General features: G+C 42.6%; 1 protein-coding gene across 1 annotated transcript; it reads right to left on the bottom strand.

The window, feature by feature from the left end:
* Window positions 1-2,326: 2,326 nt before the first annotated feature.
* LOC105605670 (odorant-binding protein-like) lies at window positions 2,327-19,406 on the bottom strand. Its single transcript, XM_060408480.1, has 6 exons — window positions 19,221-19,406; window positions 18,608-18,747; window positions 17,646-17,716; window positions 14,259-14,369; window positions 13,149-13,247; window positions 2,327-2,616 (listed from the first exon to the last, which is right to left on the bottom strand). Exons 1-6 carry the CDS (start codon window positions 19,404-19,406, stop codon window positions 2,327-2,329), a joined length of 897 nt encoding a protein of 298 aa, XP_060264463.1.
* Window positions 19,407-20,011: the final 605 nt, after the last annotated feature.

Here is a 20,011-nt window from a genome sequence, read left to right as displayed (position 1 = left end):
TCTGACTCTTTGCGACGCCATGAATCACAGCACGCCAGGCCTCCCTGTCCATCACCAATGCCCGGAGTTCACTCAGACTCATGTCCATCGAGTCGGTGATGCCATCCAGCCATCTCATCCTTGGTCGTCATCTTCTCCTCCTGCCCTCAATCCTTCCCAGCATCAGAGTCTTTTCCAATGAGTCAACTCTTCGCATGAGGTGGCCAAAGGACTGGAGTTTCAGCTTTAGCATCATTCCTTCCAAAGAAATCCCAGGGGTGATCTCCTTCAGAATGGACTGGTTGGATCTCCGTGCAGTCCAAGGGACTCTCAAGAGTCTTCTCCAACACCACAGTTCAAAAACATCAATTCTTCAGCACTCAGCCTTCTTCACAGTCCAACTCTCACATCCATGCATGACCAAAGGAAAAACCACAGCCTTGCTTAGTTCATAGTAATGGTAGTCAACGGCTTTCTTTAAGTTCTGCTACTTGTAAAGCAGAGTGTATACAGTTGGAGCTCTGACTCTGGTCTTCACAGTACTTCTGCAAATGCTGGGTTGGATGGGTGGATAGATAAGAGGCAACAGAACAGTTATGGGGTGAATCTCTTAAGGGCTATTGAAAGTCAGGACCTGGCATAAACAAGCCATAAACTGTGAAATAGCATATGCATACGTGTGTGTATATATACATGCATATATACAGATATGTGTATTTGTTTTATCAATATTAGTAGGAAAAAACAAATTATCACCACAAATCCAACAGATAAATATCACGGGGTAACTAGAAACAGAGTCGAACATGACTGAGTGACTGTTTCAAGCCATGGAAACATTCATTTCTGGTACCTTTAACATTGACCAGTTGTAGCCCATTTGGAGGTCATGACTATGTAGGAAGTAAAACATTTATTCTGTTACATATCACTAGGTCTTGTAATGTTTACCTAGAACTTGGAGCAGATCTTTAAACTTTTGTCCACCATTTTAAATAAGTTCTGTATCTTTATGTTTTTGAGGGAAAAAAAATACTTGTATGTTATTTTTGACTGCTCTGAATCTTAGCTGCTGCCCTGGCTTTCTCTAGCTGTGGCGAGCAGGGGCTACTCTCTAATTGTGGGATGCAGGCTTCTCACTGTGGCGGCTTCTCTACTTGGGGAGCAGGGGCCCTGGGCATACGCGTTTCTGTAGTTGTCAGGCATGGGCTTCGTTTCTCCATGGCATGTGGGATCTTCTGGGATCAGGGATGGAACGTGAGCACCCTGCAAAGCAGGTGGATTCCTTACCACTGGACCACCAGGGAAGCCCCATAAGTTCTATATCTCGAGTGCTCACTAGATCCGTTGCATTCAAAATACCTCTGTCAGTGTGCTCTGCCCATTGCCATGGGAAAGTCCTTTCAATCCTTGGAAATGCTATTGTCTACGGCTGTTTGAACCATAACTGGCTGGAAGAGCATCTTTAGATCCTGGAATGTGGACCAGTTACAGCTGCCTCATTTTGCTCCCAAGTGTCACCTGCTGCCCCATCTTTGATTCCTTCTGTTGCAGTCGTTTAGAAGTATGAGTCCTTCAGCTCAGTTGCAGAAATGTTGGTGCTCTCAGAAGAGGCATTTTCCCTCAGTTATGATCAATGTCCTCTGACACTTTCTGTGCGTACATCTTAGTAAATCCGAACACGAGTTTCTTTCCCTAACATGTGTAAGACGCTTTCTGGGGACATCTCTCTTCACCCGACTGCCCCTCTCACTAGAGCAAGAGCATCCATAATCCTGTCCCCTGTCCAATGATGGATTACTTCCTTTTCTCCTTCTCCCACGGACACCTCTAGGACATCTCTAATTAATCCTGCAGATGAATATTGTCTCTGATGAATATCTCTCCTAAAAGTGAAAGTGTTAGTTGTTCAGTCATGTCTGACTCTTTGCAACCCCGTGGACTATATCCCATCACAGTCCTGTGTCCATGGGATTCTCCAGGCAAGAATACTGGAGTGGGTTGCCATTCCCTTCTCCAGGGGAACTTCCCAACCCAGGGATTGAACCCACATCTCCTGCACTGCAGGCAGATTCTGTACCGACTGAGCTACCAGGGAAACCCATCTATCCTCTTAAAGGCATATGTTTCTGGATAGTAAAATTTAACGCCTATATTTGTGTGTTTTAGATCAAGTGACTTTTGCACAGACACACATGTGCAGGGATGATATTAAATCAGTTTATTTAAACCCTCAGAAATCAAATACATTTGAGCAGGACATGATTAACTGACCAGTAGAGAGGAGATGGGAGAGGGAGTGTGAGTGTGAAGAGTGAAGGATCGTGTTACTCAGGAACCAGGAAAGTCATCTTCGTGTTGTTGATCTTGATTCCATGGAGACGAGGATGGGTCTGGTCTCAGGGACTCTTTCTGTAGGTGAGTAGAACAGAACCAAAGGTTTACTAGAGTCAACCGCGTGATGGCTGACAGGGTGAGCCTCAGGCAGCAGGCTGTCCAGGGTACAGGAGCGGGTAGCTGATCCAATGTCAGAATCCCGGTGGACCTCAGTACTCCACATCTCTGTGATGTTGGAGTCCCTGTGGAATTTTTCCCAGGATGTGCATAAGGTGGGGCCTTTTATGTACTGGATGCAATCTAGGAGTAATGATTACAGAATGCACGTTCATGGGTAATGTTCAAATTAAGATGGTTTACAGACTCTGTGACTGGAGTAAGCACCTCTGATTCCACAAGTTTTGTCTTTGGGGGCTTAAAGAATCATTTTTTTTTATTTTATGTTGGATTATAGTTGATTAACAATACTGTTTTACTTTCTGCTCTACAGGAAAGTTATTCACACACACATGTATATGTGTATATACACATGTATATATTCTTTTGCATTGTTTTCCATTATGGTTTATCCCAGGACAATGAATACACTTCCCTGTGCTCTACAGTAGGCCCTTTTTGTCTATCCATCCTGTATGCAATAGTTTTTATCTTTCTGTGAATCTGAAACTCCCAATCCTTCTCTCGCTGCCGCTTAGCAACCACAAGCATGTGGTCTATGTCTGTGAGTTGGTGTTTTGCAGATAAATTCATTTGTGTTGTATTTTAGACTCTGCACATAAATGATATCATATGCTAGTTATCTTTCTCTCTCTGACTTACATTACTTAGCATGGGATTCAGACAGTAAAGAATCTGTCTGAAATGTGGGTGACCTGGGTTTGATCTCTGGTTCATGAAGGTCTCTTGGAGAAGGAAATGGCAACCCACTCAAGTATTCTTGCCTGGAGAATCTTATGGACAGAGGAGCCTGGTGGGTTCCAGTCCATGGGGTCGCAAAGAGTCGGATACAACAGCAAATTACATTCAATATTCAGGCAGTTAGTATGACCATCTCTAGGTTCATCCACATTGTTACAAGGAGTACTATTTTATTCTTTTTTATGGTTGAAGAGTATTCTGTTGTACCTATGTATTACAGCTTTTCTTTTTACCATATACACTTGGAAGATGGTGTTTTTATTTGCTTTATTTCTTCCATTTATCTCAACAGAAAAATAAAAGCTGCACTTTAGCTTAGATCAGTGTCATTTTCTGAAGCTGCTTTATAGCTTAGAAAGTTTAAAGATTGCACTAAGACAAAATCTCCTACTGAGGGGAAATATAAACGCATGTTTCAGACCATACGATAAAGGCCTTTACTGGTCCTGTCAGAATTATGTGAGATTAAATAGTGGATTTGAAGAAAACGTGAGTTCTCTTTCATCCCAGTTCTCCTGGAGGAGGGATGTGTGTGGACAACTGTGAGGTCAGGACTGATGGGAAGGCAAGTTTCCACCAACTTGTGGGGATTCCTGCTTCTCTCTGATGACTCTGGTCTGCACGATTCCTGCAGGCTAAGGTTTTCTCACCGAACCTGCTCAGTATTAATCAGCCACCAACTGGCTACTTAATATGACTCAATAGAAGAGATGTTACCTACTGTGACAGAGAAATTTCTCTAGTGCTAGAAAGTAAGTTATTGGGACAAAAAAAACAATGCTACCTGCTAAATTTAGCATATGGAATGTCAGGTCCATGAATCAAGGCAAATTGGAAGTGGTCAAACAAGAGATGGCAAGAGTGAACGTCGACATTCTAGGAATCAGCAAACTAAAATGTACTGGAATGGGTGAATTTAACTCAGATGACCATTATATCTACTACTGCGGGCAGGAATCCCTTAGAAGAAATGGAGTAGCCATCATAGTCAACCAAAGAGTCCAAAATACAGTACTTGGATGCAATCTCAAAAATGACAGAATGATCTCTGTTCGTCTCCAAGGCAAACCATTCAATATCACGGTAATCCAAGTCGATGCCCCAACCAGTAACACTGAAGAAGCTGAAGTTGAATGATTCTATGCAGACCTGCAAGACCTTTTAGAACTAACACCCAAAAAAGATGTCCTTTTCATTATAGGGGACTGGAATGCAAAAGTAGGAAGTCAAGAAACACCTGGAGTAACAGGCAAATTTGGCCTTGGAATTCAGAATGAAGCAGGGCAATTACTAATAGAGTTTTGCCAAGAAAATGCACTGGTCATATCAAATACCCTCTTCCAACAACACAAGAGAAGACTACACATGGACATCACCAGATGGTCAACACCGAAATCAGATTGATTATATTCTTTGCAGCCAAAGATGAAGAAGCTCTATACAGTCAACAAAAACAAGAGTAAAAGCTGACTGTGGCTCAGATCATGAACTCCTTATTACCAAATTCAGACTTAAATTGAAGAAAGTAGGGAAAACCGCTAGACCATTCAGGCATGACCTAAATCAAATCCCTTATGATTATACAGTGGAAGTGAGAAACAGATTTAAGGGCCTAGATCTGATAGATAGAGTGCCTGATGAACTATGGAATGAGGTTCGTCACATGGTACAGAGGATAGGGATAAAGACCATCCCCATGGAAAAGAAATGTAAAAAAGCAAAAGGCCTGTCTGGGGAGGCCTTACAAATAGCTGTGAAAAGAAGAGAAGCAAAAAGCAAAGAAGAAAAGGAAAGATATAAGCATCTGAATGCAGAGTTCCAAAGAATAGCAAGGAGAGATAAGAAAGCCTTCTTCAGCAATCAATGCAAAGAAATAGAGGGAAACAACAGAATGGGAAAGACTAGAGATCACTTCAAGAGAATTAGAGATACCAAGGGAATATTTCATGCAAAGATGGGCTCAATAAAGGAAGAAATGGTATGGACCTAAGAGAAGCAGAAGATATTAAGAAGAGGTGGCAAGAATACACGGAAGTACTGTACAAAAAAGATCTTCATGACCCAGATAATCACGATGGTGTGATCACTCATCTAGAGACAGACATCTTGGAATGTGAAGTCAAGTGGGCCTTAGAAACCATCACTACGAACAAAGCTAGTGGAGGTGATGGAATTCCAGTTGAGCTATTTCAAATCCTGAAAGATGATGCTGCGAAAGTGCTGCACTCAATATGCCAGCAAATTTGGAAAACTCAGCAGTGGCCACAGGACTGGAAAAGTCAGTTTTCATTCCAATCCCAAAGAAAGGCAATGCCAAAGAATGCTCAAAATACCTCACAATTGCACTCATCTCACATGCTAGTAAAGTAATGCTCAAAATTCTCCAAGCCAGTCTTCAGCAGTACGTGAACTGTGAACTCCCTGATGTTCAAGCTGGTTTTAGGAAAGGCAGAGGAACTAGAGGTCAAATTGCCAACATCCGCTGGATCATGGAAAAAGAAGAGAGTTCCGGAAAAACATCTATTTCTTCTTTATTGACTATGCCAAAGCCCTTGACTGTGTGGATCACAATAAACTGTGAAAATTCTGAAAGAGGTGGGAGTACCAGACCACCTGACCTGCCTGTTGAGAAATCTGTATGCAGGTCAGGAAGCAACAGTTAGAACTGGACATGGAACAACAGACTGGTTCCAAATAGGAAAAGGAGTATGCCAAGGCTGTATATTGTCACCCTGCTTATTTAACTTATATGCAGAGTACATCATGAGAAACACTGGACTGGAAGAAACAGAAGCTGGAATCAAGATTGCCAGGAGAAATATCAATAACCTCAGATATGCAGATGACACCACCCTTATGGCAGAAACTGAAGAGGAACTAAATAGCCTCTTCATGAAACTGAAAGAGGAGAGTGAAAAACTTGGCTTAAAGGTCAACATTCAGAAAACGAAGATTGTGGCATCCAGTCACATCACTTCATGGGAAATAGATAGGGAAACAGTAGAAACAGTGTCAGACTATTTTTTTGGGCTCCAACATCACAGCAGATGGTGGTTGCAGCCATGAAATTAAAAGACGCTTACTCCTTGGAAGAAAAGTTTTGACCAACCTAGATAACATATTTAAAAGCAGAGACATTATTTTGCCAACAAAAGTCCGTCTAGTCAAGGCTATGGTTTTTCCTGTGGTCATGTATGGATGTGAGAGCTGGACTGTGAAGAAGGCTGAGCGCCGAAGAACTGATGCTTTTGTTTTCTTGGTTTTTATTCTTTTTTTTTATTTTAATTTTAATTTTTACTTTATTTGACTTTACAATACTGTATTGGTTTTGCCATACATTGACATGAATCCACCATGGGTGTACATGCGTTCCCAAACATGAACCCCCCTCCCACCTCCCTCCCCATAACATCCCTCCAGGAATTGATGCTTTTGAACTGTGGTGTTGGAGAAGACTCTTGAGAGTCCATCAGACTGCAAGGATATCCAACCAATTCATTCTGAAGGAGACCAGCCCTGGGATTTCTTTGGAAGGAATGATGCTAAAGCTGAAACTCCAGTACTCTGGCCACCGCATGCGAAGGGTTGACTCATTGGAAAAGACTCTGATGCTGGGAGGGATTGGGGGTAGAAGGAGAAGGGGGTGACAGAGGATGAGATGGCTGGATGGCATCACTGACTCGATGGACATGAGTCTGAGTGAACTCCTGAAGATGGTGATGGACAGGGAGGCCTGGCGTGCTGCGATTCATGGGGTCGGACACGACTGAGCGACTGAACTGAACTGAACTGAGAGAAGAGATGTTACCTACTGTGACAGAGAAATTTTTCTAGTGCTAGAAAGTAAGTTATTGGGACAAAAAAAATGCTACCTGCTAAATTTAGCATATATGAAATCCACCATGTGTCCTTATTGGTATATTTGATTGTACAGTATAGCCTGCAATGCCAGAGACCCAGGTTCAACCCCTGGGTGGGGAAGATCCCCTAGAGAAGGGAATGGCAGCTCACTCCAGTTTTCTTGCCTGGAGAATCCCATGTTCAGAGGAGACTGGCAGGCTACAGTTCATGGGGGTGGGGGGGGGAGGGTGGGGAGGCAAAAAGTCAGAGGCAACGGAGCACAAACACACAAACATTCATTTACACTGAAGTTATTGTGAAGGCTTTTTCTTTTTACCGGGAGGACAGTTATCTAGGGGAAGAAATAAAAGATTCATTCTTTACAAGCATTCTCCAATATTTCCAGTGTTTTTCTGTTTTTATAAGTTGGGGATTATGTAAAAGTTTATTCTTGGAGGAAGGAGTTTTAAATAAATTCAACTGTATCTTGATGGCATATTTACATGCTAAATAAATGATGTAGTTAGGAAAAAGTGTAATTCCCTTACCACTTTTCTTGATATCCACTATATTTTATTCTTTAATCCCTCTCTTTCTTGCAAACTCCGTGAACTTCTCCAAGCCTTCATCTTCAACATCACTTCCTTTCACTGAAAAATACCATGCAAAAAGGAGAATTTTTGCCCCTGAGCACCCAGAGAAAGTTCTGAATACAGAACAAGAAGCTGAGTATGAAATTCAGATCTTCACTTGTTATAAATTAAGCCTCAAACAGCAACCAATTCCCATGACTCAGATGTAGGCTGTCTTAACAATTAATTTCAGGGCTACTCTGTAACTAGACCAAACAAGGGTCCTGAGCAGGACGCCCAAACCTTGCAGGAGCTCCATGGATTTAGTATGGAACCAACCTGCTCCTTGACTAACTTCCTAGTGTCTGCACCTGCCACTCAGGTCTTGTTCTGACCCTAATAAATAGGGAACAGGGTTTCCCCTGACACATACACAGTCTCCTCATCTCACATAATAATGGGAGATGGTTTAGTCTTCAATTAACCCAGTGTTCTAGCCAATACCTTTTCTGAAACAGACATATATTGTTCCAGTGGTACACACACCTCTCAGTGCATCTATGTAGGTATTTGGGGTGATGTCAGTGTTCATAAAACCAGTGCATTTGAATAACTGAATAGGATGAAGATTCATTATAAAAGTTTTTGTTCCAAGGGTAAGAATGCATTTTACAACTATATAAAATGAGCTAGTTAAGGACAGCCTCAACCTTGGCTTGAAATTTGTTGGCATGTGAAAAAAAAAGAAGAAAAAAATCTCTTCTAGTAAAATTTCATTTTTTAATGCCAACAAGTGGGAGTTATTTTGAAATGTTTGCTGATCTGATTCTGCCTCTGCTCTCCACCCGGAGCTACTCTTTCTTGGTAGATTATTTTCTAGGATTTGACTCAGAGAACATAAAGCGACAGGCCTTGTAGACTGCATAATGGGTATTGTCAGCACATACTGATTTTATGGGTAAAAATACTCACCATAGAAATATTACATGGCAGTTCAGTTCAGTCACTCTGTCGTGTCTGACCCTTTGCGACCCCATAAACCACAGCACATGAGGCCTTCCTGTCCATCACCAACTCCAGGAGTCCACCCAAACTCATTTCCATTGAGTTGGTGATGCCATCCATCCATCTCATCCTCTGCCATCTCCTTCTCCTCTCGCCCTCAATCTTTCCCAGTATCAGGGTCTTTTCAAATGAGTCAGCTCTTCTAATCAGGTGGCCAGAGTGCTAGAGTTTCAGCTTCAGCATCAGTCCTACCAATGAACACTCAGGACTGATCTCCTTTAGGATGGACTGGTTGGATCTCCTTGCAGTCCAAGGGACTCTCAAGAGTCTTCTCCAACACCACAGTTCAAAAGCATGAATTCTTCGGCACTCAGCTTTCTTTATAGTCCAACTCTCACATCCATACATGACCACTGGAAAAACCATAGCCTTGACTAGACGGAGCTTTGTTGACAGTAATATGTCTGCTTTTAAATATGCTGTCTAGCTTGGTCATGACTTTCCATCCAAGGAGTCTTTTAATTTCATGGCTGCAATCACCATTTGCATCATTAAAAAAAAAAGATTTAATGATTAATTTTGGGCTGTGCTGGGTCTTCGATGCTGCCTAGGCCTTCTCTAGCTCCAGGGAATGGGGGCTACTCTCTAGCTGCAGTGACCAAGCTCCTCTTTGTGGTACCTTTTCTTTGGAGCATGGGCTCCAGGTGTACAGACTCAGTAGCTGTGTTCCATTGGCTTAGTTTTCCCTTGGTATGTGGGATCTTTCTGGATCAGGGATCGAACCCCTGTCCCCTGCATCCACAGGTGGATTCTTAACCATTGGATGAGCAGGCAAGCCCCAAAAGTTCTATTTCTCAATGGTACTCGATCTTGTAGATTGTAAACCACAAGGAGATCTGATCAGTGTGCTCTCCCCACGAGAGTGGGAATGGCCTCTCCTTCCAACTACTAACACCTACCGCTCTTTGAAGCATAAGAGGCTAGAAGAAACATCTTTCAGTTCAGCTCAGTTCAGTCGCTCAGTCGTGTCCAACTCTTTGCAACCCCATGAATCACAGCAGGCCAGGCCTCCCTGTCCATCACCAACTCCCAGAGTTCACCCACTCCCAGAGTTCACCCAGACTCACATCCGTCGAGTCAGTGATGCCATCCAGCTATCTCATCCTCTGTCGTCCCCTTCTCTTCCTGCCCCCGATCCCTCCCAGCATCAGAGTCTTTTCCAATGACTCAACTCTCTGCATGAGGTGGCCAAAGTACACCTTTAGATGTTGTAAACAGTGACCGCTTCCTGCCTGAGCTGTTAATCATCTTGTTCCTCCAAGCACTGCACTGACTTCATGATACTATGAATTGACCTAGGTGCACGTGATTTGCACCTAGCTTTGATTCCTAGGGATCCAAGTCATTAAGAAGTATCTTCAGCTCAACTGCAGAAGTGTTGGTGTTGTCAGGATATACGTTTCTCTTACGTTGTGGCCCATGGCATCTTATACTTTCTCTCTATGAAGATCAGAGACTGGAACACAGTTCCCTTCCATATAATGAATACGATGTTTTCTTGACATCTTTCTTGACCAGATTACCCCTTCCCACTGCAGTTAAGATGATCCATAACCCTGTCCCTATCCCTTGTTCTTTTTCCCCCTCTCCCCTGGACGCCTCTAGGAATCTCTGTATACTCCTCCTCAGAATTGCCTCTGGTGGAACACCTATTCTACTAAAGGCATATGTTTCTGGATAGTTAAATTTAATGTGCATTTTTGGGTGTTTGAAAATGGGGACTTTTGGTACAAACACACGTAACTTGACTATAAATTGAACCAATTTATTTAAACCTTCAGAAATCAAACACCACCAGACAGGAAGTGATTAGTGACCAGGAGAAATGAGAAAAGAAAGGGAGTGTGAGTGTGAAGACAGAAGGATAATGTTAATCAGGAACCAGAGAAGTCGTCTTCATGTTGATCTTGATTCCATGGAAATGAGGACGTGTCTGGTCTCCATGACTATTTCTGTAGGTGAATAAAACAGGACCAAATGTTTAGTTGATAAAGAAAGCTGAGCACTGAAGAACTGATGCTTTTGAACTGTGGTGTTGGAGAAGGCTCTTGAGAGTTCCTTGGACTGCAAGGAGACCCAACCAGTCCATCCTAAAGGAGATCAGTCCTGAATATTCATTGGAAGGACTGATGCTGAAGCTGAAACTCCAATCCTTTGGTCACCTGATGTGAAGAACTGACTCACTGGAAAAAACCCTGATGCTGGGAAAGATTGAAGGCGGGAGGAGAAGGGGACAATAGAAGATGAGATGGTTGGATGGCATCACCAACTCGATGGACATGAGTTTGAGTAAACTCCAGGAGTTGGTGATGGACAGGGAGCTGCAGTTCATGGACACTCTGTGTCTGCAAAGAGTGGACACAACCGAGTGCCTGAACTGAACTGAACTGGACTGAACACTTTAGTAGACTTGACTGTGTGAAGGCTGATGGGGTGAGCCTCAAGCAGTAGGTTGTCCAGGGTACAGAAGCTGGTAGCTGATCCAGTGTCAGAATCCTGGTGGACCTCACTACTCCACATCTCTGATGTAGGTGGGGTTCCATGTGGAATTTTCCCCAGGATGTACATATGAGGTGACCTTTTATCTATATGATCCTTTATAGGAAGAATGGTTTCAGAATGCACATTCAGGTTCTGTGATTAGAGTGCATTCCTCTAACTCTCCAAGTTTTGTCTTTAGGGTCTTGAAGAAATAAATTTCAAAAATTGAATTTATATTGAAGTATAGTGATTAACTATGGTGAATTAGTTTCATGTGTTAAGTGGTGAGTTTATACATATATACATACATACATACATATATCTATTCTTTTTCAGATTCTTTTCTCATGTAGGTTTTTCAAGAGGATTGCATATAGTTCCCTGTGCTATACTTTAGGACTGTTTCATCTACCCATCTTGTATATCGTAGCCTGCACCTTCTAACTCCAAGTACTCATTCCATCTCTTCTCCAGCCTTTCTTCGTTGGAAACCACAAGTCTGTTATTTGACTCTGTGACCCCGTTTCTGTTTTTTAAATAAGTTCCTCCATGTCGTATTTTGGGTTTCCCTGACAGCTCAGATAGTAAAGAGTCTGCCTGCAATGCAGGAGACCCCAGTTCGATTCCTAAGTTTGGGAAGATCCCCTGGAGAAGGGATAGGCTACCCAGTCTAGAATTCTTGGGCTCCCCTTGTGGCTCAGCTGATAAAGAATCCTCCTGCAATGTGGGAGACCTAGGTTTGACCCCTGGGTTGGGAAGATCCCCTGGAGAAGGGAAAATCTACCCACTCCAGGATTCTGGCCTGGAGAATTTCATGGACTACAGTCGATGTGGTCAAAAAGACTCAGACATGACAGTGATTTTCACATGTCATATTTTAGATTCCACATATGTGTGACGTCATGTGATATTTGTCTTTCCCTTTCTGACTTCACTCAGTTTGATCATATCTAGGTCCATCTGTGTGGCTACAAACGACAGTATTTAGTTCTTTTTTATGACTTGAGTAATATTCCATTGAATATATGTACCAAACATCTTTGTTATCATATTTGCCTGGAAGCTAGTGTTTGTCTTTGCTTTTGTCTTTCTTATTTTTTTATTTTTTTCTTTCTCAAGAGAAAATTAAAAGCCACACTTTATCCTAGATGTGTGTCATTTCCTGAGGCTGTCTTAGTCTAGAACGTTTAAAAATCTCACTTTAAGAAAATCATCTTGCGAAGGGGAATATAATTCCAACGCATGTTTCAGACAGTGTGATTGGAAGACCTCTGCTTCTGTCAGAATTATACGAGACTGAACACTTGTCTTGTAGTCAACATGAGCACCCTTCAATCATGTTTCTCTTAGAGGATGGATGTATGTGGCCAACCACGAAGTCAGGATTGAGGGGAAAACTAGTTAAGCTTCCACCAACTCGTGATCATTCCTGCTTCTCCCTGATGACTCTTGTCTGCAATATTTCTGCAGGATAAGGCTTTCTCATCAAAGCTGCTCAGGATGAATCAACCACCCAAATGGCAATTTAATATGGCTCGAGAGAAGAGGAATTACCTGCTATGACAGAGATATTTCTCTACTGATCAAATGTAAGCTGTGGGGCCAAAAATTATTGTTATCTACAAATTTGGCAGATATGAAATCACCATGTGTCCTTATTGATTTATTTAATGGAACAGTATTAGTAAAAGACTATTTTCACTTACACTGATGTTTGTTCAGACCTTGTCACTCGGAGTGAAGATGGTCTTCTGGGGGAAAATCAAATGGACAGGAAAGAAAGATCCACCAATTAGTACCACTCCACAGGATTTCCAAGACCTTTTTTTTTTAAGTAACAGATTATATAAATAATATTTATGGAGAAATAGATATCAAATAAATTGATTTGTTTCCTGATAGTATATTTGCATATAAGGTGAACAATAGAGTTAGGAAAAAATAGAATTCCATTACCATTTTCGGCGAAAGTCACAACATATTTCCTGTCACTTCCTTGGTCTTCGGTCCTGAATTTCTCCAAGTCTTCGTCTTCATCTTCAACATTGAATTTAACTGAAAAACACCACATAGAAAGCAGAATTTTGCCCCTCAGAACCCATTCTGAATGCAGAACAAGAAGTGGAGTGTCCAAGTCAGATCTTCACCTGATATAAATTAAGCCTCAAGCAGTTACCATCTCATGACTCAGATGTCTTCTGTCTGTCTTAAGAACTAATCCCCACCCAACTCTGTAACTAGACCCCCACCACAGCATCAGCAGGAGTACCCCAAAGACTCACAGGAGTTTCAGGGATTTGGGGGCTTCATCCATCGCAGTATGGAACTGACCTTCTTGCTGACCACCTTCCGAGTAACTATACCTGCCACTGAGGTCTTGTTCTGACTCAAATAAAAAACAGAGTTCTCCCTTGATAGACATGCAGTCATCTCATCACACATGAAAATGGGAGATGATTTATCCTTTAATTAACCCACTATTCTGCTCAGAACCTTTCCTTAACTAGACGTATGTTGTTCCAATGGTGTACACTCCTCTCAGTGCTCCTGTGTAGATATTTGGGCTTATGTCAGTGTTCACAATAGCAGTGCATTTGAAAAATTGCACAGGAGAAAGATTAAAAGTAAAAGTTTCTGTTCCAAGTCTTAGAGTCAATTGAGAAACTGGTATAAACTCAACAAATGAGAATAGTTTCCTTATAGCCATATCTTGAAATTAAAGTGTGATTTAAAAAAAAAAACAAAACTAGAAACCAACACAACAATTTTCCTTCAATGAAAAATTTAAACAAAAAACTATGTGCACTGAAACTCATTTGTTATTTTTCATTTCAGCAAATGGGAATTATTTAGAAATGTCTGATGATATGATCTCCTCAACCCCTCTGAGCTCCTCTTTCTTGGTAGATTTTGTTCCAGGGTCCTTGTCACCATGAACAGAAAGATCTAGGTTCTGTGGGCTGCATAATAGATATCATCACCACTGAATGATTTGATGGATAAGAGCACTGACGATGGAAGTTCTACATGACAGTGGTGATGTACATAGGAGGATGTCACGCATACCAAATAGTCCGGTCAATTCTGTCTCCTTGCCTTGTTTATCCACGTTGAAGTTATGTGCTACCAGATGCGTTTTCGACACGGAGAGAACTTTAAATTCGTTTTGACCCTCATCTGTGAGAGAGAGAATACGCATATATATAAGACTCCACCTTCATCTATTTTCAGTTAGATTCATCACGGTGAATTGAGAGTCATAGCAATAGTACATCCTGTACTGATGTGTGTTTCACTCCATGGGTGGGCTGAATCCTGCAGCTGCTATGGCAGCAAGGAGGGCAGGAACAGTCAAGACTTTTCCTTAGCCCCAACTTCTCACACAACTAACCAGTCCCTCTTTGCCCTCTTACTCAGCTGTCTTCTACGACAAGTGCTCTAACGAACCCAACAGTTTAAAAAAAAAAAAAAAAGGCATGTATTGTCAAATCCAAGATCCAAAATTATTTTTATTTCTGTTATTCCAACCATGGAACTGATTTTTGTTTAGGGCCAAAATCAACTTACCATTTCAGAGCGTAGCATTGACATGTATATATACTGCTGCTGCTGCTGCTAAGTCGCTTCAGTCGTGTCCGACTCTGTGCGACCCCATGGACAGCAGCCCACCAGGCTCCCCCGTCCCTGGGGTTCTCCAGCCAAGAACACTGGAGTGGGTTGCCATTTTCTTCTCCAATGCATGAAAGTGAAAGTGAAGTCGCTCAGTCGTGTCCGACCCTCAGTGACCCCATGGACTGCAGCCTTCCAGGCTCCTCTGTCCATGGGATTTTCCAGGCAAGAGTACTGGAGTGGGGTGCCACATGTGTAAAACAGACAGCTAGTGGGCAGCTACTGGATAGCACAGGGAGCTGAGCTTGGTGCTCTGTGATCACCTTGAGGGCTGGGACGGGGGAAGGGAAGGGAGGCTCAAAGGGGGAAGGATGTATGCACACATATACTTGATTGACATTGTACAGCAGAAAGGAACATCACATTGTAAAGCAATTATCCTCCAATTAAAAATAAATTTAAAAAAAAGAAATTTGGGACAATTTGAGATGTTTTATAGAGCTGCTATTGAAATAATAATATGCAGTTAAAATTGTAATTATCAAATTTTTTAAAATAGTTAATGAAAGAAAAAAAAAAGTGTGTTCTCGAGTGCCTAGACTGTGCCAGGCAACTTTAGGAACACTTGATATTAGTTATTGTGCTTCCTCTGCCTCTCAGCTTGGAATATGACATGTCCGTTGGTGTGAAGACAATTCACCTTCTGGGACGTGCAGGCAATGAGCTCCATCCCCACCTGGAGGGCTGCCCCTCCTCTCTGCCCTGCCCGTCCACTCTGCCCCATGTTTCTGAACAAGAAGCAGCTCTGACTTACTGTGTGTTATGTCTAAACTGTCTGTGTCCATTCTGTCCCTCCTGGCTTCCATCACACCTAATAGTAATCCCTAAGAAAGACAGGAGGTAAAACTACCCGCCTTTGTACCTGAAACATGCCAACGCCATGCATGCTTGGGGCTGGTGCACGGTGATGACCCAGAGAGATGTTATGGGGAGGGAGGTGGGAGGGGGTTCAAGTTCGGGAACGCATGTACACCCGTGGTGGATTCATGTCAATGTATGGCAAAACCAATATAGTATTGTAAAGTAAAATAAAGTAAAAATAAAAATAAAAATTAAAAAGTGAAACACTGAAAATTATTAGTGTGATGGAGAAGCAGAAAAAATAGTGACCGAAGCAGCTTCATAGTCTCAGAGCTCCTAGATGTTACATGCAATGTGCCCAAGCCCACCATGAGTCTAGAGCCTGGAGTCACCCTGGGACAACTGAAGTCAGATGATGCAGGTCCTGAGATTATCAGTGACTGCCTGTGGTTGAGCATGGCTTCAGCAAGGTGGGCATTGCAGCATCACTAAATTGGCTGTGACGTTAACGAAGGCGACGGGACAGTGAGAGCCAACCTATCTTATGGGCGTCAGGTCACCATCAAGGCCATTACTAAGGAGCGGGGCTTGATGTGGGTACACCTCACAGCCCTCAAAACACACTTGGGGGGTAGCACTTGCTGGTCCCCAAGAGACCTTACAAGAAGGTGTTATAATCTACCTCTCCCTTCTTTAGTCACACTGTAAAAACTGCAGCTAAAATGGATTGCAAAGCTGGAGAAAAGTAAAGACAGTGGAAGCCCTGAGATTTAGCCAAAGCAAAAACTAATATCAGAGTAAGAAAATAAAAGTATAATGTAAAAGTTTTCAAATATTAAAAGCCATCCAGGAAAAGTTTTTCGGGCATAAATGTCACTGATTTGTGTTCACCATATAAGCACTGGGTTGTCATCATATAAGCACGGGTTTTTATCACATGCTGGTTCTTTTATCATAGTAAAATATGTACCCCTTAGGACATTTGGGGGCTTCCCTGGTGGCTCAGATCGTAAAGCGTCTGCCTACATTGTGGGAGACCTGGGTTCGATCCCTGGGTTGGGAAGATCCCCTGGAGAAGGATGGCAACCCACTCCAGTACTCTTGCCTGGAAAATTCCATGGACTAAGGAGCCTGGTAGGCTACAGTCCATGGGGTCACAAACAGTTGGACATGACTGAGTGACTTCATTTCACTTCACTTCACTTAGAATGTTTACCATCTGCGCTGAAACTCCAATACTTTGGCCACCTCATGTGGAGAGTTGACTCATTGGAAAAGACCCTGATGCTGGGAGGGATTGAGGGCAGGAAGAAAAGGAGACGACAGAGGTTGAGATGGCTGGATGGCATCACCGACTCAATGGACATGAGTCTGAGTGAACTCCGGGAGTTGGTGATGGACAAGGAGGCCTGGCATGCTGTGATTCATGGGGTCACAAAGAGTCGGGCACGACTGAGCGACTGAACTGAACTAGGACGTTTAAAATTAGGAATTTTTTAGGTATTTTTGGGCCATTATAAAGAACTTAAAAATCTTAGCCAGCATCCCTACTGCTTTGACCAACAGTTTCCTTTATGGTTGAACTCAAGATGATTTCCTTGGGTTCAAGTTCATCCTCTGTACCTTGGATGGATTAAGATGTTTAAAATTGTTTGAAAAATGTGACCTGATGTGAAGACTCAAGATAGACCCTTGAGACATCAATTCCTGAGGCTGTTGTAAACTGTCTGAGAACAGTATGAAATACAGGTCTACACCTGTTATTCTCAGTAGCTAACACTCTTGATTGGGAGGAGACCTCCAAGCCTTGTGTGAATCGTTGTCTCATGACCAAGCGAAGTGCTTGAATATCCTAAGGACTGGAGCCGGCTCACCCCTCTAATTGTTAGTAGGAGTAGACTTCAGGTGTGTGGGGTTGTTGAAGGCAATTGCGCCAAGATTTCTACCCAAATGTCCTCTGAGCAGTGCAGCAGTCATACTTACACTCAACACTATAAGTGCCATCGTCTTGCTTTGTTCCCGTGACATGCACATTCTTCCATTTTCCATTCTGCCTGAAAAACAAAACATGTACAATGTGGTCGAAGCAATGAAAAAAGTAGACATATCCTTAGGATTTTCTTTGTTTTATCCCCACAGGGTAATCTTGTCATTGGAAGTTCTAAGAGAGGAGTCAATAAGCAGATCCACTGTTAACTTATGGCTCAGTGGATAGATATCTAGTTTTGAAGAAAAGGAGAGTTTTGGCAGAGATGGAGAAATTTTGTGTCTGCACAGTGGAGTTCTCGAAAAAGATGTGCGCCTGTCAAAACACGTTGAACTATGCCTTCCACAAAAGAAAGAATTAGTTGCTCAGTCACGTCTGACTCTTTGCGACCCCATGGATGGTAGCCCACCAGGCTCCTCTGTCCATGGGACTCTCCAGGCAAGAATACTGGAGTGGGTTGCCACTTCCTTCTCAAGGGGATCTTCCTGAGCCAAGGATCAAACTCAGTTCTCTTGCATTGCAGGCAAATTCTTCATCATCTGAGCCACCGGGAAAGCCTTATGCCTTCCACAAAGCTGCATATAATGATTGCTCATGGGCTTCCCAGGAGGTGCGAATGGTAAAGAACCCGCCTGCCAATGTAGGAGACATAAGACATGCAGGTTCAATCCCTGGATTGGCAAGATGCCCAGGAGAAGGGCACGGCAATCCACTCCAGTATTCTTACCTGGAGAATCCCCACGGACAGAGGAGCCTGGTGGTCTACAGGTCATAGGTTTGCAAAGAGTCAGACACTTCTGAAACAACCTAGCAAGCCACATGCTCACTTCAATAAAGTTGATTTCAGAAAGATTAGCCATATGAAAATTCAAAAGTGTGTTTGTGCGTGTGTGTGATAGTTGCTCAGTTGTGTCTGATTTTTTTGCATGTGTTTTCCTTCTTGGTTATTTTTACTTACTTGACATAAAAGTAGAAGTCTACTGTGCCCTTTTCATCATCAAACACAATTTTATGGAAGTAAGTCCTGAATGGTCCATCCTCCTGGATTTTCTCTGGGTCAGTGGATCCAATGTACACTGTTCTCCACTGTCCTGAGAGCTGAAAGCAAATTTCCCCTTAGAAAGTGTAGTCCTTGTCTTTTTATTTCATCCAGCATCATCAGTCATGAGTTCCCCATCCCCAGTGCAAGTCAGCACACATTATCTGCCTTGACTGGACAAAGCAGGATTTATGAAATAAAGCAAAACTGACTCAGAGTAAAAGAAGGAATTGAGACATTTCTGAGATAGCTTGGGTTCTCATGTCAAATACAAGAGCTCAAAATCAACAGCTTTTTGGCTGATCCTCTTTTTTTCTGTTACAAGACTAGTAAAAATGCATGAGAGTCAGTTAATACACAATAGAGATGATACAGAGATGAAATGGAGCAGGTCTGGAGTCAGTTAATGGAGCAGTATTGAGTCGAAGGGAGAAGGATCGGCTCGTGGGTCCGCATAGCAAAACCACAAAAGGGACAGACACACATATCCACACACCCAAGGCCCCCTCCCAGATTAGACCATCCCTGGTACCTCTGAGGGATTTTGCTCAACTTCTTTTTCCTGGGCGGCACAAACCACACCAAGGAGAAGAGTCAGGAACAGAACCTTCATCTTGTCTCTCGTGGTCCTACGTCTGTCAAGCCTGAGTGTGTCCCAGTGGTTGGAGAGGATGGGAATTGTGCCACTTTTTATAGGATCCTTATGTTGGTGTGACATGCCACGAACCAATGGTTGTTCCTCCTAAGCCCAAGGTTACACAGAAGTCATCTTCAGTATCCTGTTTGGCAGGGATCAGCTGTCATATCATTGTGTTACTTTTTATCATCAGGATTGCTTTAAGAGAAGCTTAAGAGGATCTGGACATGTGTCATTTAGAGGGCGTGAGATATCACAATACACTCTGATATTCCAGGGCCAGGAATATTTATTTACCTTTGTATCCTGAGGTAAAGCTGGGATAAGCTGTCCAAGGTACATATCCCAACTCCTGTGCTGTTTCCTCAACATTTACGAGATAGTCTAAAATTTATTTTCCAAAGCTAAGCTGAGTGTGTGATTTAACAAAGTTAAAAATACTTCTGAAGAGACCTTCGGAAAACCTCTTGTTTCTCTGAGGGGAGGAACACGTCAGAACAAAGTGTTTATCGCCTCTTCCTGCTCCACAGTGGGCTCTGTCCTCCTTATAGCTAAGAGGAGGTTCCATCCAAATGCCCCTTACCCTCGTTCTGAAAAAGGCATGTGAGCAATTCTGTTCATCTCTCCCCTTCAAGACATCCTTTATCTATCTAATCTGTGATATATCATTTACTCATTGACTCAAT

Source organism: Ovis aries, chromosome Y (genome assembly GCF_016772045.2).
Source record: "Ovis aries strain OAR_USU_Benz2616 breed Rambouillet chromosome Y, ARS-UI_Ramb_v3.0, whole genome shotgun sequence".
In the NCBI taxonomy this organism is placed as follows: domain Eukaryota; kingdom Metazoa; phylum Chordata; class Mammalia; order Artiodactyla; family Bovidae; genus Ovis; species Ovis aries.
Note: the sequence above shows the minus strand (reverse complement) of the source record. Positions and strands in the feature narration are given on the sequence as shown.